A 19,388-nucleotide genomic window follows, 5' to 3' on the forward strand; every position below is an offset into this window, starting at 1 on the left:
GGATCCCACTGTGGACGCGCTAAACCGATTTTATTAGATCTGTTTTGTAATATCGGTTTAAGCTAATTCGAAATAATCGTGCAGTGTAGACGTACCCTGAGAAGCAGTAGCTATGTCAACAAGAGAAGCCCTCTTGTCGACATAGCACTGTTTATACCAGGAGTTCGGTCAGTTGTAACTGCATCACTCGGGTGACACACCTCTGAGTGACATAGTCATACCGACATAAATTCACAGTGTAGACCAGGGCTTAGAAGCTAAATTTCATTACTCAAGTTTGACTGCATTTTTTGCTGGTAGCATTTTTTATTTTTTTTATTTGGGGGGGGGGGGTTCCACGTAACATGGCACAAGTCAAAAGTAATGTGACACACTCATGCATTGCTCATGTTAAGTTTACATCTTATATGGTAGCAGACTGAATATTAGTAATATGTGTGTGTAATACATTCACAGTTATACACTATCTTTATAGTTACAAAACTGATCAACAATTTTCCATGAAGTATGTTAATGTTTGTTTATATATTTTTTTTTTAAATACAGGAACACAGGAATTTGCCTTTCATGCGTGAATTGAGGTATCTGTTTGCGCTTCTCGTTGGTTCAAAGAGAAAATACGTTGATCCATCTAGAGCAGTTGAAATTCTTAAAGATGCATTCAAATCAAATGATTCTCAGCAGGTAAAATTTATAATATTTATATTTAGAATTGGATCTCCTTGTGGTCTCTGAACAGTAGCAAATATTTAACCTAAATAAAAAGCAAAATATACTTTATTCATAATTGGTGACGATAAGATTTCTAATTCTCCTTTATTCGTGTGATTGTTGGCCACGTGCATTGTTGTATGATCTCATTGAAGTGCTGCTTTCAGACACAAGGTCTAAATCCATTTTCCAAATGCAAGGAGGCTTGTGGCTGAGTGTGCCTAACATAATCCATGCTTTTAAATTAATCCTCCCCTCCCACACCCAAACAAAAAACCAACTTCAAAGCAATGGTAACTATTACTTTACAAAGATTTTTAGCAGTTCCATGCTCCCGAGTTCCAGCCTCACATGTAAGATCCAGAAGTTAAGTGGAGTTAGTAGTCTTTGTCAGAGCCTTACTCATGGGGAGCGCATTAAAGCCCTGAACGGGACTATTTTTAGTCCCACTCCCGTCCCATCCCACAATAACTGGTCCTGCTATTATGGCAGTGGATCCTGCGGGACTGGTAGGATCCTGGTCCCGCCGCAGGGGTCTACACTAGTGCCATGCAGGGCTCTACAGCACATCTCAATTATTAATCTTGGCATGTTGGATCCTCAGATGGGGGGAAGAGGCTAGATATTTATTCATTTGGAGAGTGTTGATACTTTATTTTGTTCTAAATCATACCTGTTACATTTTACTGTTTCCAAGTCGTTTGTTTCTAGTTAAATCTGTCATTTCATCCATATGGACTTAGGTGGATAAATCATTTGCTTACAATACACTGAGTTCAGCATTCCATGTGGATAGCATCAATCAGCACATGCCAGGGGACTTAGACATGTATTGGAGCACTGGGGTGCAGGAGATCTGCCAAAGTGTTAGGGATGTCTAGATAGTACTGACTAAGGAACACAACACGTTCAAAAAGCCAAGATTGGAAAACCATTATAGCATGGCCTTGAAACACTTGGATTTTGGAGTTCTTGTAGGTGTAGAAGCCACTGTGCTGCACTTAATAGTGTTCAGGAATACACGTAAATATGTATTAATCATTGTTTTTTTTAACAGCAAGATGTGAGTGAATTCACTCATAAACTGTTAGATTGGTTAGAAGATGCCTTCCAAATTAAAGCTGAAGAGGAGAGGTAAGGGGTTTTTACTACGTAAAATATATATATATATATTCATCTAATTTCCCATCGTAAGAACAGTTAAAGTGATTTTTAAGACAACTGACTGCTCTGTGCTTTCCATCAACCAATGGCCCATATTATGAAAATGAAATTTTAAAAAAGGAGATAACTTGGGTCCTGTCTACAATGGAAAAATAGGGCTTACAATATATAATAAGTGCAGCTCTACTAGCTGTAACAGTGGTGTAAGTTGTAAGGTAGTTATGGCTCAGGAATTTTTATCACTTTTAATCTAACCCTGTTGAGAGGCATTGTTCATCTTTGCATTGGACATTTTTTCATCTTTCAGGCATATATGCAAATTGTCTGTTTCGTTGATTGTAAATTTTTAGGATTCATTAAAAAGAATTAGTGGACACTGAATGTCAATGAGAATGTTCTTGTTTTAACTACTGTAATGGCCCGGTCCAATTTGTGATGAAAAGTCTTCTGCTGAACTCAGTGACAGTTGAATCTGACCTTAACTTTAGGGTATTTTTTTTTTTCTTGTTAGTATTTTTCTTCTCCCTCTTCGTAAAAACCTATTTATTTTGTTGCTGGGACAGATAACATCATATTGTACTTCAATAAAAAGCTAATTTTTCTAAGTGCAGATGTTTCTTTCTAGGTACTGTCAGTAAGTTTTTGTTTTATTTATTTTGCTATCTTATCTTTTTCATCTTGGGAAATGTAGGGAACTTGGTATGAAAATAGCAAAATATTAAAGAACTGAAATGCGTCATGGCCAATTAATTGGCTTTTGCCTTTAAATAACATTTTTTTTAAATACAATAGTTCAGATACTTCCAAAACTTTTTCCAATTTCTTCTCACAGAAGCTAACTATTCACTGTCACCGAACATCTGTACGTTTTTTTGAACAATTAAATTTTTTAGGAGGATGGCAGGAACTCACTCTTACATGGGTATGTGTGTTTACAAGAAGTCTTGTGAATTCTCTTCAGCTCTGAGTTTGGATGTGCATGGAACTTCCCAGAATAAAATACATTTACTTACTTTGTAAATACACTTCACCATTGTGAATACATAAATCCTTAGATTATCATGAACAGATGAAAGTACAAAACTTAACATTTACAATAATTAAAAATGAATTATGCCACTATATAGATTTATGTAATAAATGCAAATGCTTCTTACTTTTGTAACTGTTGGTTTATGTGGCTGTTGTTTTTGGTCTTACAGTTGCATATTTCATGTTTTTAGGGATGGAGAAAAGCCAAAGAACCCAATGGTAGAGTTGTTTTACGGACGATTTCTAGCAGTGGGTGTGCTTGAAGGTATGCATTTTATTGTGCTTGAACTAGAAAATATGTCAGTTGATAAATTTTTAAACATATGTCTAGTTAAACAAATGAACTGTATAATTGCACATATTTCTAAATGATACCTTACTCCAGAGAATACATCTTTAAAATATGTACCATAACCTAAATTCCCTGTAAGCCACGCAGCTGCATGGCCCTGGAGCAACCTATCAAGGGCAGCGGCAGGGAGAGGCATCTCTCCCCTAGACCCAGAGGTGCCTCTCCTCCGCCTCAGCCCTGGTAATGTCGCAGCTGGGCAGAGACGGGGAGGTGCTCTCCACCAGCCCTGGAGCTGCTGTAGCCAGGGAGGGGCACCTGGGAGCTGCTGGGGAGAGGCATCTTTCCCCTGGCTGCTACAGGGAGAGAGAGATGGGGGTAATTCTCTCTCCCTGCCATGGCCCCGGGGCAGCCTGCAGTCCAAACCCTTCATCCCCGGCTCCACCCCAGAGCCTGCACTCACAGGTGGAGCCCTCACCCCCTGCACCCCAACCCTCTGCCCCAGCCCTGAGCCCCCTCCTGCACCCCTCATCCTTGGCCCCACCCCAGAGTCCGCACCCCCAGCCAGAGCCTGCACCTCAACCCTCTACCCCAGCGCGGAGCCCCCCCCCACACATCGAATCCCTCAGACCCACCCCCACCACAGATCATCTCCATATTGGTGACATAACAAAATTTGTTCTGCACATGCATGGGAAAAATGAGAGGGAACATTGACCACAACTGTGACCAGTTTTTTTCCTAGAAGAAGCAAGGACATGGACAGTGAGGGGGTGGGTTGTTTTGTTTTGTTTTTTTAAACTAATGTTAGGAAGATTTGATAATTTCTGGCAGAGTTGAATGTGTTTTCAGTTGCAGCACAGTTTAGGTAGAGTTGAGTGTAAACACACCTGAGAACTGTCAAATATTTCACACTAGACTACAGAAAATCCTGTTCCAGTATATGATTGCAGATGAGCTTGTTCTCTCTCTGTGGAACGTGTTAACAGTTTACAATTTGTAATATTTTGAAAATTATGATGTTCCATAGAAATCACTGAAAAACATTTCAATCAAATTTAAAGTGACTTCCAGTTGTGTCTTTACCTGGAACATCCTCCCTCCTGTGCCTCTCTCTGTTTCATTCTTCATATCCTACAGACTCATTACTTTGAGCTAACATTCCAACTCCTGTCTGCACTCACACATGTTCATGTTTTCCACATCGGAACATGGCAAGGTTACAAAACCAAAGGAGTAGAAGAAAAGAAATGGGTCATAAGTCATGACTCTTGTAATGACTGACACAAAAGATGCCTAAATAAATACATGTAAAATAAAATTATTTTCTCTCTTTGTGGCGTTACCCGTTCTTACTCTGTCTCCTTAGCTGGAAGTCTTTACAGATTTATATAAATTACTGTAGCGTTCTCAGGGCAGAAGTCCTAGTAGTCGCATTGACTCTGGGACTGTGCAGGTAAGTAAGAACTATTGAATTAGTTTCCTGGGTCAGGCCCTTACTTTTCACATGTAAATGCTATGCACATCGGGAGTGCTATATCAATAATAAATAAAACTAGTTGTTAAAGTAACATAAGTGTAGGAACTAAAATATTTAGTAGATTTTAGTGGTTGAGGAGCAAAATAATCAGTCATTTTAATATTTCATCCAAATCATTTCCCCTCCAAAGTAATTTATTTTCATGCATCTGATTGATTTGTTCAATACTAGTATATAATCTGGAACAAGCGAACATAGTATCTATCTTTGTTCCCCCTTTTAAGGAAGACTTGATGAATTATGCACCAGTCAGCCTAGCTTTGATACCTGGAAAGATACTGGAACAAATTATTAAACAATCTGTTTCTAAGCACGTAGAGAATAATAGGGTTATAAGAAATAGGCAACGTGTATTTGTCAAGAACAAATCATGGCAAACCAACCTTATTTCTTTCTCTGATGGGTTTACTGGCCTCTAGTGGATAGGAGGAATTTTAGTAAGGCTTTTAACCAGTCTTACATGACATTCTCATAAGCAAACTAGGAAACGTGTTTTAGATGAAATTACAAGTTGGGTGCACAACTGGTTGAAAGACCATATTCAAAGAGTAGTTATCAACTGCTTGCTATCAGACTGGGAGCTCGTATCTAGTGGAGTCCGACAAGAGGTCAGTCCTGGGTCTGATACTGTTCAACATTTTCATTAATGACTTGGGTAATGGAGTGAGGAGTCGTGCAGATTTTTTAGGCATATCCCATTCTAGGGTGCAGTCCAGACAGTGAGGGGTTGTCACCACCTGTCCTTCAACCTTGGGTGCCTCACAGTGCTTTGCTGCTGTAACTCCCAAAGTGGGCCCCTTAAAAACAGCCAGAGAGCGCGCGTGTGTGTGTGTGTGTGTGTGTAGCTGCAGGCTGCCAGTGACTTCTGTCACACAGTCTTCCACCAGCCTTGATTACCATTTGCAGGGTGATTCCCAGCACACTCCCAATTCCAGATACCTCTCCCCCCTACCCCAAATATGTGTTCTCCAGTATCCAGCCCTCTCCAGTTTTTAGAGGTCCATTGCCCCTGTAAGAGTTCTGTGTACAACAGTTTACTACTTTGGTTGGAATTACCAGACAATTCAGTTTAAACACAAAACTGAATTACCTTTGATTTTAAAGAATAAAACAAGTTTATTTAACTACAAAGAGAGAGGTTTTTAAGTGGGTACAAGTATAAGCTATTAAAGTCAGAAATGGTTGCGAGAGAAATAAAGATAAAACACTTCATAGTAATTAAAATTCAACAAACTAGAGTGTTCAAGGTGACATTCTTACTAAATGTTTCCTGCAACAGGTAAGAACCCCTCCCTTTGGATAATTTGACAGTTGGTCTGCAGTCAGCAAGATGAAATTCAGTAGAGAAGTACCAAGTACTTCACTTAGGAAAGAGAAATGCAGAACTGCAAATGGAAGAATAACTGGCTAGGCAGTAGTGCTGCTGAAAAGTATCTGGGGGTTATAGCATATCACAAGTTGAATATGAGTCAGCAGTGTGCAGCTCCAGAAAAGACTAATATAATTCTGCGTATGTTAACAGAAATACCATATGTAAGATGCGGGAGGTAATTTTGCTGCTCTCCTCAGTGCTGGCAAAGTCTCAGCATTCTCTAGTTCTGGGTGCCAAACTTGAGGAACAATGTGGACAATTTGGGGGGAGTCCAGAGGGGAGCAACAAAAATGATGATAGGTTTAGAAAATCTGACCTATGAAGAAAGATTTAAAAAGCTGGGCTTGTTTAGTTTTCTGAAAAGAGGACTGAAGGAATATCTGATACCATTTTTTAAATAAAGAGGGCGGTGATCAGTTGTTCTCCATGTTTACTGAAGGGAAAACAAAAAAAGTAATGGGCTTACCCTGCAGCAAGGGAGATTTAGGTGAGGTATTAGGAAAAACTTTTTACCTGTAAGGAGGGTTAAACTCTGGAATAATCCTTCAACGGAGAGTGTGGACTCCTCGTCTAAGGAGGTTTTTAACAAGTTAGGCAAACACCTGTCAGGGAGGGTCTAGGTTTACTTGGTCCTGCCTCAGCAGAGGAGGCTGGACTTGATGACCTCTCAAGGTCCCTTCCAGCCATATGTTTTTGATTCTCCTATTCCGCATGACTGACAAGAAGCTTAAATGATAAATGTTTATGCATAAAACCTTAATTGTTAATACCTCTCTCCTGCCAAGGTAAGAAATTTGAAAACACAGAAATGTTTGGCCAATACCCGCTCCAGGTTAATGGCTTTAAAGATCTGCATGAGTGCCTAGAAGCTGCCATGATTGAAGGGGAGATTGAATCTTTACATTCAGAAAATTCTGGAAAGTCTGGCCAGGAGGTGAGTTAAATGTCTGGCTCCTGTAGGGGCTAATAGTGCCACTTTATGATGATATAAATAAAGAGCAAGATTATTAACCAAGAGTGCAGATCCCCACACAGCACTGTGCTGGTGATCACGCAGGCTGTTGCTGTAGTGGTGTAAGCTTATCCTAAATCATGCCTATGGAGTATGCATTGTGTGTGTATAAGGGGTGCAGATGGCTGCTGCTCACCCGACGTATCAAATAAAAGGAGTCAATTCAGCATTGGGCTCTGGAGAAGTGTATGCTGATGGAAAAAACTGCTGAGTCTGCTTACGTAGTACAGCCCTGAGTGAGCATCGTGTCTCCTGTGTGACTGGAGATGTTCCACTGCTGAGTTATGGGTCCACCTTATTCTTTCTGAGAGAGTATTGAGGGTCACATGACCATTTTTTGCATGGGCTGCCCTGCTTTTCCTGAACGCAGTTGCCAGGTTAGACAATTACAATGGTGAAGGTGGCACAGGCTGTAATACTGCTCATTTGCGTAACCCTTCCTGTCATAGTGTACTCAGTCCTCATTTGTATATTGAACTACTGTGTCATAGAGAGCGCACACAGGCTAAGCTGTGCTGGTTTCCTTCTGACTATTTAGGCAGTGAATTTGGGTGCCTTACTATTTGCTTCTGCACATTTTAAGCTCCCATATAACCTAATGAGCTGGCATTTTGCAGGTAACAATATTGGTCTGAATTTAACATACAGATGACACAAATGTACAATGTTGTTCTCAGTAGGTGGACTTTGCCAGGTATGATTGGCATTTTTTTTCTTCTGACAATTTATCCCCTTCAGAAAAGTTTCTCACGCTACGTAATGACTGCATATCTATCTAGTCTGGGACTAGCCTGTTTGCAATATGTTAATAGAACTTAACTCTGACCTAAGATTTTTAATAATAATAATAGTAAAAAGTCAAAACTCCATTATTTGGGGTGGGCTGGATTATTTAGAAATTTTTATTTGAATAAATTAGGATGTAAATGTACAATATGTATGCAAAAGTAGAAGGGGAAGAGATGATTCTTTTTTCGCAGCCTCCCATAATGGTTAAGCCACATTCTCTGTTTATGTATTTTCACTATCCTATCACACCTATCTCAAGAATGTGAAATCCTTCCTAAAAGGATTGTGTTGTCTCCTTAGTTCAGATATATTCCTACCTTTCATATAAATGTTACAGTAACAAAATGTTACTTCCTTTAAAGTGATGTCAAAATATCCATTAGCTTTTAATTACAAAGCATAATAAAAGCATCCTCCAATTCGTAGCTGCAATTTCCAGTTGGCTAATACTGACAAAAGTTTTAAAATTTCTCTTCTGCACTAATTGCTTTTCCTGTCAGCTGCTGTCTGTTTCACCTTTTACAGATCCCACATTCGTGCTGCTTTCTTTTCATATGACATTTTCCATTTGTTTTATTTTTTTATTATGGTCACCTGCACAAATACAACCTCCACATAAATTCAGTTTTTTTATGATAAGGCTGTAGGGTAACATCTTTCCTAAAGCAAACACACAAACAAAGACTTCACTCAAGTATCTCAGTGCAGTATGAAGCACAACTTTTAAATGAAACTAAGTGGTTTTTTGTGTATTGTGAACACGGTGGACACTACACTGTCAAAATTGTGTATACACGTACATGCACCTGCACACACAATTGAAATGGAGCAGTTAATTATAATCTGTTAGCTATAAATTGCAGGGTTCAGTGGTTTTTGGAATTTACTATATGAATGTTGGCAAATTGTAGAAAACAGAATGACCATGTGCTGTTCTAGATTGTCCATCTTTACATGTTGTAAAGTTAAGACACTGTATTTAAACCTGGCTTCTATTTCTGCATGAAGGCAGAAGCAAAAACAGTCATGCAGCGTATTATAAAGAATTGTTGACAGTGGTACAAACAGAAAGAAAATATATAAGTCCCAGCAAAGAAAAATATTGCTGCACAATTACCAATCTAAGATGACATCAGATGTACAGTACATTAGTCATGTCTTCCTATGGAAGATATTAAATCATAAAAATGAATATACCAGTAATTTGTTTTGGAAATAGCCAGCAAATCTTTAAAGTGTTGGAAATATTGCAGAAGGCTGGATTTCTCACTGCTTTAACAAAGGTTATACCACTTCAGAAAGAAACCTCAGGTTGCCATTTGTCCCAATTGGTGATATAAGGAAACAAAACTTGGCAGCCATAAGAGCCTGGAAGGTAACTAAATGTCTGTGATTACAAACACTGGTGATCCATATGTACTTTCAAAGTGACCAACTTTCTGCCAGGTTTTAATTCTGTACTAAACTGCTGAGGTGTGAAAGATATTGAGAACGCTTGATTACCTGGATTGAACACACAAGGTAAACCTATTGGTAACAAATGGGATCTAATGATCTGAAGTTTGAATAGAAACAGTCAGTCTTACTTAAACTAAAGATGAAAGGTGGGGGAACCATACGAAGTTGACACTGATCCATTGTCGAAATCATTTTATTTACCCACAGCGTTGGAAGCATTATTGTAACCCTATGACCAAACAATTGCAGTATGGTTGAAGAGAATTTACTGTGTGCTTCTTTTGTTTGTTTGTTCAGCATTGGTTCACTGAACTTCCTCCTGTCTTAACTTTTGAGCTCTCAAGATTTGAGTTTAATCAGGCTTTGGGAAGGCCAGAGAAGATCCACAACAAATTAGAATTTCCTCCAATTTTATATCTGGACAGGTGCGTTACAGTGTATTCAGCAGAATCTTAAAGTGTGTTTACAGATTAAATCACATGGAATTGGTTAAACTGCCAGTTCTTCTTACAATGGGTTAACTCATGGTAATTATAGAACTGGAAGGGAGCTCAAGAGGTCATCTAGTCCAGTCCCCTGCACTCATGGAAGGACTAATTATCTAGACTAGTGGTGTGCAACCTGTGGCCCGTCAGGGTAATCCGTTGGCAGGCCGCAAGACAGTGTTTACATGGATTGTCCACTGGCTGCTGCTTCCTGCAGCTCCCATTGGCCGGGAATGGCAAACCATGGCCACTAGGAGCTGCGGGCGGCCATGCCTGCAGACAGTCAATGTAAACACTGTCTTGTGACCTGCCAGCGGATTACCCTGATGGGCTTCAGGTTGCCCACCACTGATCTAGACCATTCCTGACAGATGTTTGTCTAACTCGCTCTTAAATATCTCCAATGATGGAGATTCCACAAGCTCCCTAGGCAATTTATTCTGGTGCTTAACCACCCTGACGGTTCAGAAGTTTTTCCTAATGTCCAACCTAAACCTCCCTTGCTGCAATTTAAGCCCATTGTAATTTTACCATTGCTCAAAGAGGTAAATTAACTACATTGACGGAAAAAACCCTTCTGATCGTGTAGGAAGTGTCTACATTATGGTGCTGCAGCAGTGTAGTTACAACGCTGAAGCTACGCTGTTGTAGTGCCCATAGTGTAGACATGGCCTTATAATTAGTCTCTTCTGTTATGTGTTTTTTAATGCATCATAAGTGGAAGAAAAATGATTTTAATGACTCAAACTTAGTTGATAGTGAATGTGTATGACAGTTTAATAGAGTTCAGTGTCAGTATTGAAATGCAGCTGGGTGACTCCTTGTCTACCATTTTGTTTTCACAGATACATGCACAAAAATAGAGAAATTACAAGAATTAAACGGGATGAGATCAAGAGACTTAAAGAGTATCTCACAGTGTTACAGCAGAGATTAGAACGGTACTATAGATGATTTTTCCAAACATAAGGGCAAGTGACATTGAATTGTAGGCTATACAGAGCAGAATAGTTCATTGTCTTTTATATTTTAATTAAGTGTTCTGAAGTTTCTCATAGACCTTTTTTCCATTCCACTTGCAACTGCTGTGGAATGTTTATTTAAGCAAAAAAATGCATGGATTTTATGATGACAGGTTTATTTTACTTAATTGTAGTCTGCCAAAAATTCCATTTTGTATGAGTGTCAGGATATTTATACATTTCTATGGTTAACAGATATTTAAGCTATGGTTCTGGTCCTAAACGATTCCCCCTGGTAGATGTCCTACAGTATGCATTGGAGTTTGCGTCAAGTAAACCTGTCTGCACCTCTCCGATTGATGATATTGATGCTAGTGCTCCCCCTAGTGGTACTGTAACAGCACAGACCATTCCAAGGTAAAAACACGATCTCATTTTTGTGTGTTCTGTGTTTAGTGTTTCTGGCTTTAGGTGTTTATTTTTAGGCAAATTATAGATCACTTTTAAGGAATGAAGTTTGTCTGAGGGGAGGGATAGCTCCATGGTTTGAGCATTGGCCTGCTAAACTCGGGGTTGAGAGTTCAATCCTTGAGGGGGCCACTTGGGGATCTGGGGCAAAAATCTGTCTGGGGATTGGTCCTGCTTTGAGCAGGGGGTTGGACTAGATGACCTCTTGAGGTCCCTTCCAACCCTAATATTCTATGAGGAAGGACTAGGAGGAGGCAGAGATGAGTGTGGTTTTGTTTTTTTTAAATACTTTTTTTGTCCAATAATAGTAAAAGTGAGCTCCTAACTAATGTGGGAAGTTCTAGGATTTGCTCCTCCTCATGAATATGTTTCAGTAATATAAAAATGCTATTTATATATGGAGTATTTTTGTTATGTATTTATAAAAACTATTCTCTAATTTTGTTTTGGTGGAGATTTGTCAATTTTAAACCAAAACCAGAAGCCATATTGCTATGTATTGTGAATTAGCTCTAAGAAAAATTTATCTTACTGTCACGAAAGTGTATCACTGTGAGCTCTTCTGTTCTCTGTTAATATAATGTCTGATTCTAGTTATAAAGCTGAAACTTTCCTAAAAACGGAATCATTATAAATAGTTTATTAAGATTGACAATTGCAATTCTAAAATGAATACAAGATTTTATAAGTGTATAAATTATACATCATTGGAAAAACGTTATCAGAATCCCAGAATTTTACACATGCATGTGTTGAATGGCTCCAAGTGTTGCTTTAATCGAGCAATGATCTGCATTTCTAAATCTCAGTCATATGCTATCTGCTCTTCTTGTGCTTCACTACTTCAATTGCTGTTTGACCATGTTAAACTCATTCGCAAAAACTTTGCTCTTATGTTTTACGTAAGTGTTGAAATACCATGGTGACAGAGATCAGATTCTGCCCTTATTTCCACCCCATTGAAGTAAATGGAGTTGAGAGATTTGTACATTAGGATCGAACACAGCACTGTGAAAGCTGTGACAATGAGTCGGTGCTTTCATACCAACTGATTCATTGGGATAGTAGGTCCCAATCCAGCAAAACAACTAAAGACTTGCATAACTTGTGAGTATCCCCGCTGAAGTAAATGGATCAAAAGTTTTCTTTTTAAAAATGCTGAAGTGCTTTGCTGGTACTGCTGTAATCATCATAAATATAGAAACTTCCTATTAATAAAACAGATGACAGACTCCAGCAAGGGAACGCTGTTTGCCTGAATTACACTACAAAAAGTGCCTTGCTGTTTAAAATTGTGCTGTGAGATGTGAGTATTGTGACTTTTAGGCCTATATGTTAAAACATTAAAAACACAAAGCAGATTAGCATAACGTCAAGTATAAGTATTCTGTGTGTTCTCCACATGACAATATATGCTAGTCAATCTCAGATAACCTTCATAGCAAAACACTTATCTGTTTACTTGGGATTATGCCTCAGGAGGTTAACAAATTTGGGCTCTGTCATATGTACAAATCTGGAAACTAGGCATAAGCTTTTTAGCTGACGCCAAAATGGGAAGGCACAAGGGCAAAAGTGGTCTCTTGGGCAGGGTATAAACTTGGTTGTTTTTTTTATTTCCCACCACTGGGAATAGTAATAGTTACTCCTGGTGGAATTCTGTGCCAAAAAATTCAAAAATCTGTGCACAACATTTTAAAATTCTACATTATTTTGCATATCTTACTTTTCAAAATTACACAATATAATCACACTAGTTTCTATTTTGGTAATTTTATTTCAATATACTTGTCAGCACATATATCTGTTACAATACACACAACCAAAAAGATTCAGGAAATGTTCTTTGACATGGATTACTTACTAGGTATATTAATACAGAACTTAGAGTAATAATTCATTTAAACTACAATACCGAACTGTATTTCCCACCCCTCTCAGAAGCAGTGCAAAGCCTTGGGGGAGTCAGGGGTAACAGAGGAGCTGAGGGAGAGAGAAATAATGGCTAAACTAGGGCCTGAGAGTAAACCTGGAGGGTTGTTGGATATGGGTGGGAGAAGTATGGAACAGTTCTTAGGGTTTTTTTGCGTGGGAGGGATTGTTAGGGAGTTGGGAAGCTTCCCCCAGGCAGACCCTGGCTGACCCCTAGCTTCTCCCATTCTGTCAGGCACATCCCCATGTGTCCCTACACTCCCATTCAGCCACCCCTCTCTCATCCTATCCTTATGTGGCCTTCACTCCCACGGCCATTCAGCCCCTGGCTCAATGCTATCACCCCAGTAACTCCTGTGCCCTTTCCCAAGTCTGCCCCCCCCCCCCCCACTAGCCCTTCTCAACCCCAGTCTGATCCCCAGCAACCCTGTTTGCCCTGTTCTGTCCATCCTCCCATATCTTATATCTCCTCGTCTGGCCCCATGGGCAGGGTGCTGTGAAGAACGCAGCCCTTCCCCTCTGCAGGTGCCTACTCAGGCCCTGAGCTGGCTGCCTTCTGTTCTGGTACCACAGCAGCCCTTGCTGGGTGAAAGGTATAATTACAGCGTCTCCCTGGCAAAGTGTATTATTAGAGGGGGAGGAGGGAGAATCTGCAAGGAATATGAATTCTTCGTGTGTGCAGTGGTGCAAAATTCTCCTAGGAGTAAATAGTGGCTGCGTTAACGCAGATGTTTACCCTTCTCAGAGGAGCTCTAAAATGCCGGTAGCTTGCGCTCACTGGAGCTCCCATTGTTGCTAACTCTGTTGGATTAATACTAGCTTAACAGTGGTGGAAATCTGAAGGAAAAAGTCTACTGTGGACAAGGTGTAAGCAAATCAGTATTTAAATTTAAAATTTGTGGTATTAACTTGAATTAGGAAAAAATTGCCCTGATGAAACCATATATATAGTGTTTCCTCTTTGAGATGAGCAGCACATGCTTTGAACCACTTTGATAGGTTATGCAATTTTGTAATACTATGCAGACGTTCTGATCAGTTTTGATAAAGTAAACTCTGGCTTGAAAGGTTTAATTGTGATTGTCTCTTTTGATATTGTGGTTGCCACATGGCATACTATGAAGATATAAGAAGTCACATGGTGACTCCATTTAAAATACTCTCTCTCTACTGTGTTTCTTTAACTTGATAACTAAAAGCTTTAAAGTGTTTAAAACTGCTCAGATTAAAAAACAAAAATGATCAGGGATTGGTTGGTTTATATTTCAGCTCCAAGTGTTTGTGAAGTCAATTTCTGTAGTTTATAGCTTGTGTATAGGAAGTTTGAAATTTCATTTCATATTTTAAATAAATACAGCACAACAGAGCAACAGGGGCCTTCATCATCAGAGATACCAAGCACATCACCTGTACAAAGATCAGTAATACACAAACCATTCACACAGTCCCGAATTCCTCCAGACTTGCCAATGCATCCAGCACCAAGACACATAACGGAAGAAGAGCTTTCAGTGTTAGAGGGCTGTTTACATCGTTGGAGGACTGAAGTAGAAAATGACACTAGAGGTACTGTGAAAAAGTAGGGACTACTGCTGTTTTTGAAAAGGGTTACTGAAAATGTTTTGTTTCTGGAGGAAGAAAATCAGTGTGTTTGACTTCAGTAACTTTTCACAATTCTTACTGGATTTACATTTGACTTCAACAGACAGATGAAGGGAAACATCTAGTACTAACAAAAATGTCCATCTGTCTCAGATGGTAAAACATTCACCTCTAGCCTCAAACCTTGCCTTTTCACATTGGAGTGGGCTTATACCGTGTGCAGGCATTGCTGTGAGATATGGAGGTGGGGGAGAGGAAGAGAAGTGGTACTTGCATTGGTAGATTTTTCTATCCTTGTCCTGTAACCATCAGTGTGATGGGCAGTTTAAGGAGTTACACCAGATTGTGACTGGCCCTTTTGTGAGTGCACAGCCTGGGCTCTTTTGGGAGAGTGCGGTGAGCTTCTTTGCAAAAGTTACTTACAGTTGCAGGCCTTTGTTCGGGAGAGTGCGTGGACTGCTCCCTTGGTGTGGGGCATAAGGAAGGGCACTAACTGTTCAGACAAGGACAGGAACAAAGTAGATCCATTATCTTACCCATAGAGCATGCCTGGTATCTTGTGGGAAGCAGGTTGCATTGTCCCTGGGATTGTGGCATTTGCATTCATGCCGGAGAAACTTCAGTGTCCAGCATTTGAGTGATTAACATCAATTTTTAAATAAGATTAGGACTGTTTATCCTTATATGAGCCTTCCAGTTCGAAAAAGTGAAGATGTAGCATATTGTAGAAGCATATAGATAATTCATAGTGGTGGCGCAGAAGGATATGATTTTTTTTTTTCCTTATTCCCTTAGACTTGCAAGAAAGCATATCTAGAATACATCGGACAATTGAATTGATGTACTCTGACAAATCAATGGTCCAGGTAAGTAAGGTGTCCACATGAGACGATAAAAAAAATAGATCATTTTAATCTTTGTAATGAAAGATTTTTCTTTAATTCTTAGTTGCTTAAAAATTAAGCAGTATATAATGTGTTGAGATCCTGAATCAGAAGATCCGAGAGTTTTGTAGATCTTAATTATGCACCACCAAGTCAAAGAATTATACTGTAATACCTATTTTAAGGAAATTCAGGCATTACAAATGAAGTTACTTAACCAAAGTTGTGCTAGAAGTCTGTGGCAAAACCCAGAATACCTGATTCTATGCAGCTGTGTTGATGTAATTTTAGCATTGCACAGGAGAAGCTATTTAGGCTATTGAGTGAGATACTTTCAATTAAGACACAAGCCCATTTTAAAAAGAGGAAAAAATATTTGAATAAAAATACAGGAAACATATTTCCTATGTTTATATTTCATCTTCATTTCTTACTCATTTTACTTTGAAACTTCTACGATATGACTCAATTTCACTTCTATTTAACACTGGGTTAAACACCCCTTAACTATTTGGACCTACCTAAATGAATCCATATTAAGCAACAATTATTTTAATTCTGTCCTGATTAAGCATCAGTCAGTCTTTTTGCTATCATGCTAACCCATTTTCTTGGGGAGGACAGCTTGTTAAGTGATATGGTTTATACTGTGATCAGCAATATAAAGCCATCAGGATATATAGTAGTTGTCTCTTCAGTAGTCTTTTATCCACATAATCCTCTTTCCATGTGGTGAGTGGGGTTTTTTTTTGTTGGGGAGGGGTGCATGATTTTGATTAGTAATGTTGGTACATGTTAGTGGGCATGGCAAGTTACAGACGTAAGACAATGCCTCCAGGCCCCAAAGAGCTTACAGGCTAAATTAAAGGTAAAGGAAAGGAAAAGGAGGGACAAGGTCGGACAAGGTCTACTACTGAAGAATTATCTGTATATTTCTTTTGTTGCAACAAGGAAGAGATGAAAATTTGTTTGATCCAATTTATGCGAAGAGGCTATAGGTGATGGGGGATGCTGCATGAGCATCCTTCTGCTAGTCTTACGGAAACCCTCTTGTGGTGGTTGGTTGAGGGCAGCAGCCAAGGAGCAGAAGGGTTGCTGTGGAACCGTTCTGAAGACTAGTTACAAGATGAGATGTAAGCATAGAGTTGTGTGTCTAGGAATTGCCGTACTGGATCAAACCCAGTTGTTTAAGTCCAGTATGCTGTCTTGTAGTATGACCAATGCCAGCTGCTTCAGAGAAAGGTGTAAGAAACCCTACAGCAATAGCCTGCCTCAAGGGCAGATTTCCTTCTAACCCTAACAAGAGGTTGTCTAATACCCAGAAGCAAGAGGACTTTATCTTTTCCAAAACTCTTGTTGTTCTTCGACTGCTGGTCCCTGTGTACGTGTTGCACTGTGCATGAGCTATGTGCACCCAGAATTCTTGCACGCATTGTCCGTAAGTCCACATATGTGCCCTTGCCTTCCTCAACTTTCAGCCGAAGTTATGAAGGGCAGAGTGCACTGACTGCCTCTAATTGTTTTACAGTTTTTAGCAGAGTTTTGTAGTTAGCTTCCCCACCTTCGGGGAGTCCACCTCATATTCCCCCATACCATGTTACAGAATCCTGGATTATGCCCAAAATTCGAGGCTTCATAAACATCAGCTATACTTACATTACAGGGTGTGTAGTGCTAGGGATATCTCAGTTCATTGTATCTAATGCAGTCCTTTGAGAATCCTTGTATCAAGTACTCCTGGTAGCCTTTGCTATGATACATGAGTGATTACTGATGCACCTCAAAGTACAGTTGAGACACATGACCAGAAAGGGTTAAGCACCCTGCAGGATAAATGACTGAAATTCAACCCTTAAAGACATATGGGGAGATAATGTTTGTGTTTTTGTGTATTTTTATATATATATAATATGGGCAGTGTTCAACAAGGGGCCCCTGGGGCCCTGACCTGCAGCGCTAAAGCCCCTTTAGGAATGCGACTCTGCGAGCACGGGCCGGAGGACTCAGGACGAGAAGCGGCACTTTCCCCTTCAAAGCCAGCCGGAGAGAAGCGGCACTTTGAAGGGGAAAGCACCTCTTCTCTCCCGCCACTGGCTGCACGGCTGCCCCTGCTCCTCCTGCTTTGTTACCTCAGTTTGATGCAGGGAGGAAACAAGAGGGTGATGGGGGGGAGGGGGTGTTTACACAATTTTTAAAGTTTCCCTTCCTATGGATGCCTCGCTCTTGTTATGCACGTTAGTAGTCACCGCATGAAAGTTTAATGCTAATTACATACTTTGTGTGTTGCTGTGTTACCATTAATTGCTTCTTGATATAATGGTTTATTGTGAGATACAGCTACTGGTACAGAATTCACTTGCTAGCGCTATACATCTCTCTCTTCATGGAAGAGTGCAATTAACATTCCTTGATCAAACTAAACAGTTCTGGCAGCTAGTTTGCCAGAGATAGAGAGAGAGGGATTGAAGTTTAACCCAATTAGCACAATTTTATTTAAAACTCAATTAAAATCTCAGTCCCAATGGGCTGTGCTGTGCTGTGGTGAGGGAATGTCATCAGAAAGGCATACAGCCCTCCCACCCCTCCCCTTAGTCTTTCTAATTAATCTGCATACCCATATTCCTTTAAAAAGTGCATCCAACGTGTTTTGGTAACTCAGTTGTATTTGAACAGTGTTACCCACCTAGGACACTCATTTCAGAGGACTGCCAAGATTCTTTCAGTTGGGGTTGTCAGCACTAAGGAGTATTACAGAGGGCAGTGTTCCTGTCTCAGGGACAGGTGCAACCTTTGCTCCCCTTCTACTTTTCCTATTGGCTAATTGTGAAGCAGACTTGTAGTTTCAGGGAGTTTGCATAGCCTCATAGCTCAAAGAAACTGATATACAGTAGAACCTCAGAATCTTGGGGATGGCGGTTATTTGTAACTGTAAAATGTTCATAACTGAACAAAAACGTAACGGTCCTTTCAAAAGTTTACAACTGACCGTTGATTTTAATACAGCTTTGAAACTTTACTCTGAAGAAGAAAAATGCTACTTTTAACCATCTTAATTTAAATGAAACAAGCACAGAAAGTTTCCTTACCTTCTGAAATCTTTTTTAATCTTGTCAAGTCTTCCCCTTTATTTTTTTTATTTTTTTTGAAGATTAATTTACTGTATTTGCTTTTTCTTGAGTCTCTTCTGCTATCTGTGTACTTCCAGTTCCAAATGAGGAGTGTGGTTGACCGGTCAGTTCGTAACTTTTAAGTTGTATTCTTTTGAGAATAGCAACCTGGAATGTGTGGGGCATTCCAATATCCCTAGTCATTGTCATAAATGATCTTTTTTTTTTTTTTATTATGACAATAACAAATATTAAACTTGAAGTCCTCTGCTGCAATAGTATAGCTTTCAAGATGTGTGCAACAAGAATCCAACAGACGTTCTCCTACACAGATCTTCATTCTAGGCTTTAGATCTTAATAGTAATAAACCTGAAAGATAGCTTACATTTTTTTAATATCAGACCAGCTTATTAACACTCAAGATTGCTGTATAAATAGCATTTGGATCTCTTCCTCTTTATTTTGTTTTTGTCACACTGCTTACCTTAGATTAAAAAGCCACTCATTAATATCCTCAGTCCTTCTAAGAAATCTCTTCTTGTATTAAGGATAATAGTAATATTTAATGCTGTTTTTAAAG

At 39.5% G+C, this 19,388-nt stretch overlaps 1 protein-coding gene across 3 annotated transcripts in view; it reads left to right on the top strand.

Moving 5' to 3' along the window:
- USP25 (ubiquitin specific peptidase 25) overlaps window positions 1-19,388 on the top strand; it is a 134,593-nt gene that overhangs the window by 77,947 nt on the left and 37,258 nt on the right. For all 3 annotated transcript variants that reach the window (XM_032763897.2, XM_032763895.2, XM_032763896.2), the window contains exons 7-15: window positions 547-684; window positions 1,769-1,845; window positions 3,099-3,172; window positions 6,894-7,042; window positions 9,665-9,792; window positions 10,698-10,793; window positions 11,070-11,231; window positions 14,572-14,780; window positions 15,612-15,682. In XM_032763897.2, the coding sequence (XP_032619788.1) occupies window positions 547-684; window positions 1,769-1,845; window positions 3,099-3,172; window positions 6,894-7,042; window positions 9,665-9,792; window positions 10,698-10,793; window positions 11,070-11,231; window positions 14,572-14,780; window positions 15,612-15,682 (1,104 nt within the window). The remainder of the gene's footprint in view (window positions 1-546; window positions 685-1,768; window positions 1,846-3,098; window positions 3,173-6,893; window positions 7,043-9,664; window positions 9,793-10,697; window positions 10,794-11,069; window positions 11,232-14,571; window positions 14,781-15,611; window positions 15,683-19,388) is intronic.

The sequence above is a fragment of the Chelonoidis abingdonii genome, chromosome 1, assembly GCF_003597395.2.
Source record: "Chelonoidis abingdonii isolate Lonesome George chromosome 1, CheloAbing_2.0, whole genome shotgun sequence".
NCBI lineage: Eukaryota > Metazoa > Chordata > Testudines > Testudinidae > Chelonoidis > Chelonoidis abingdonii.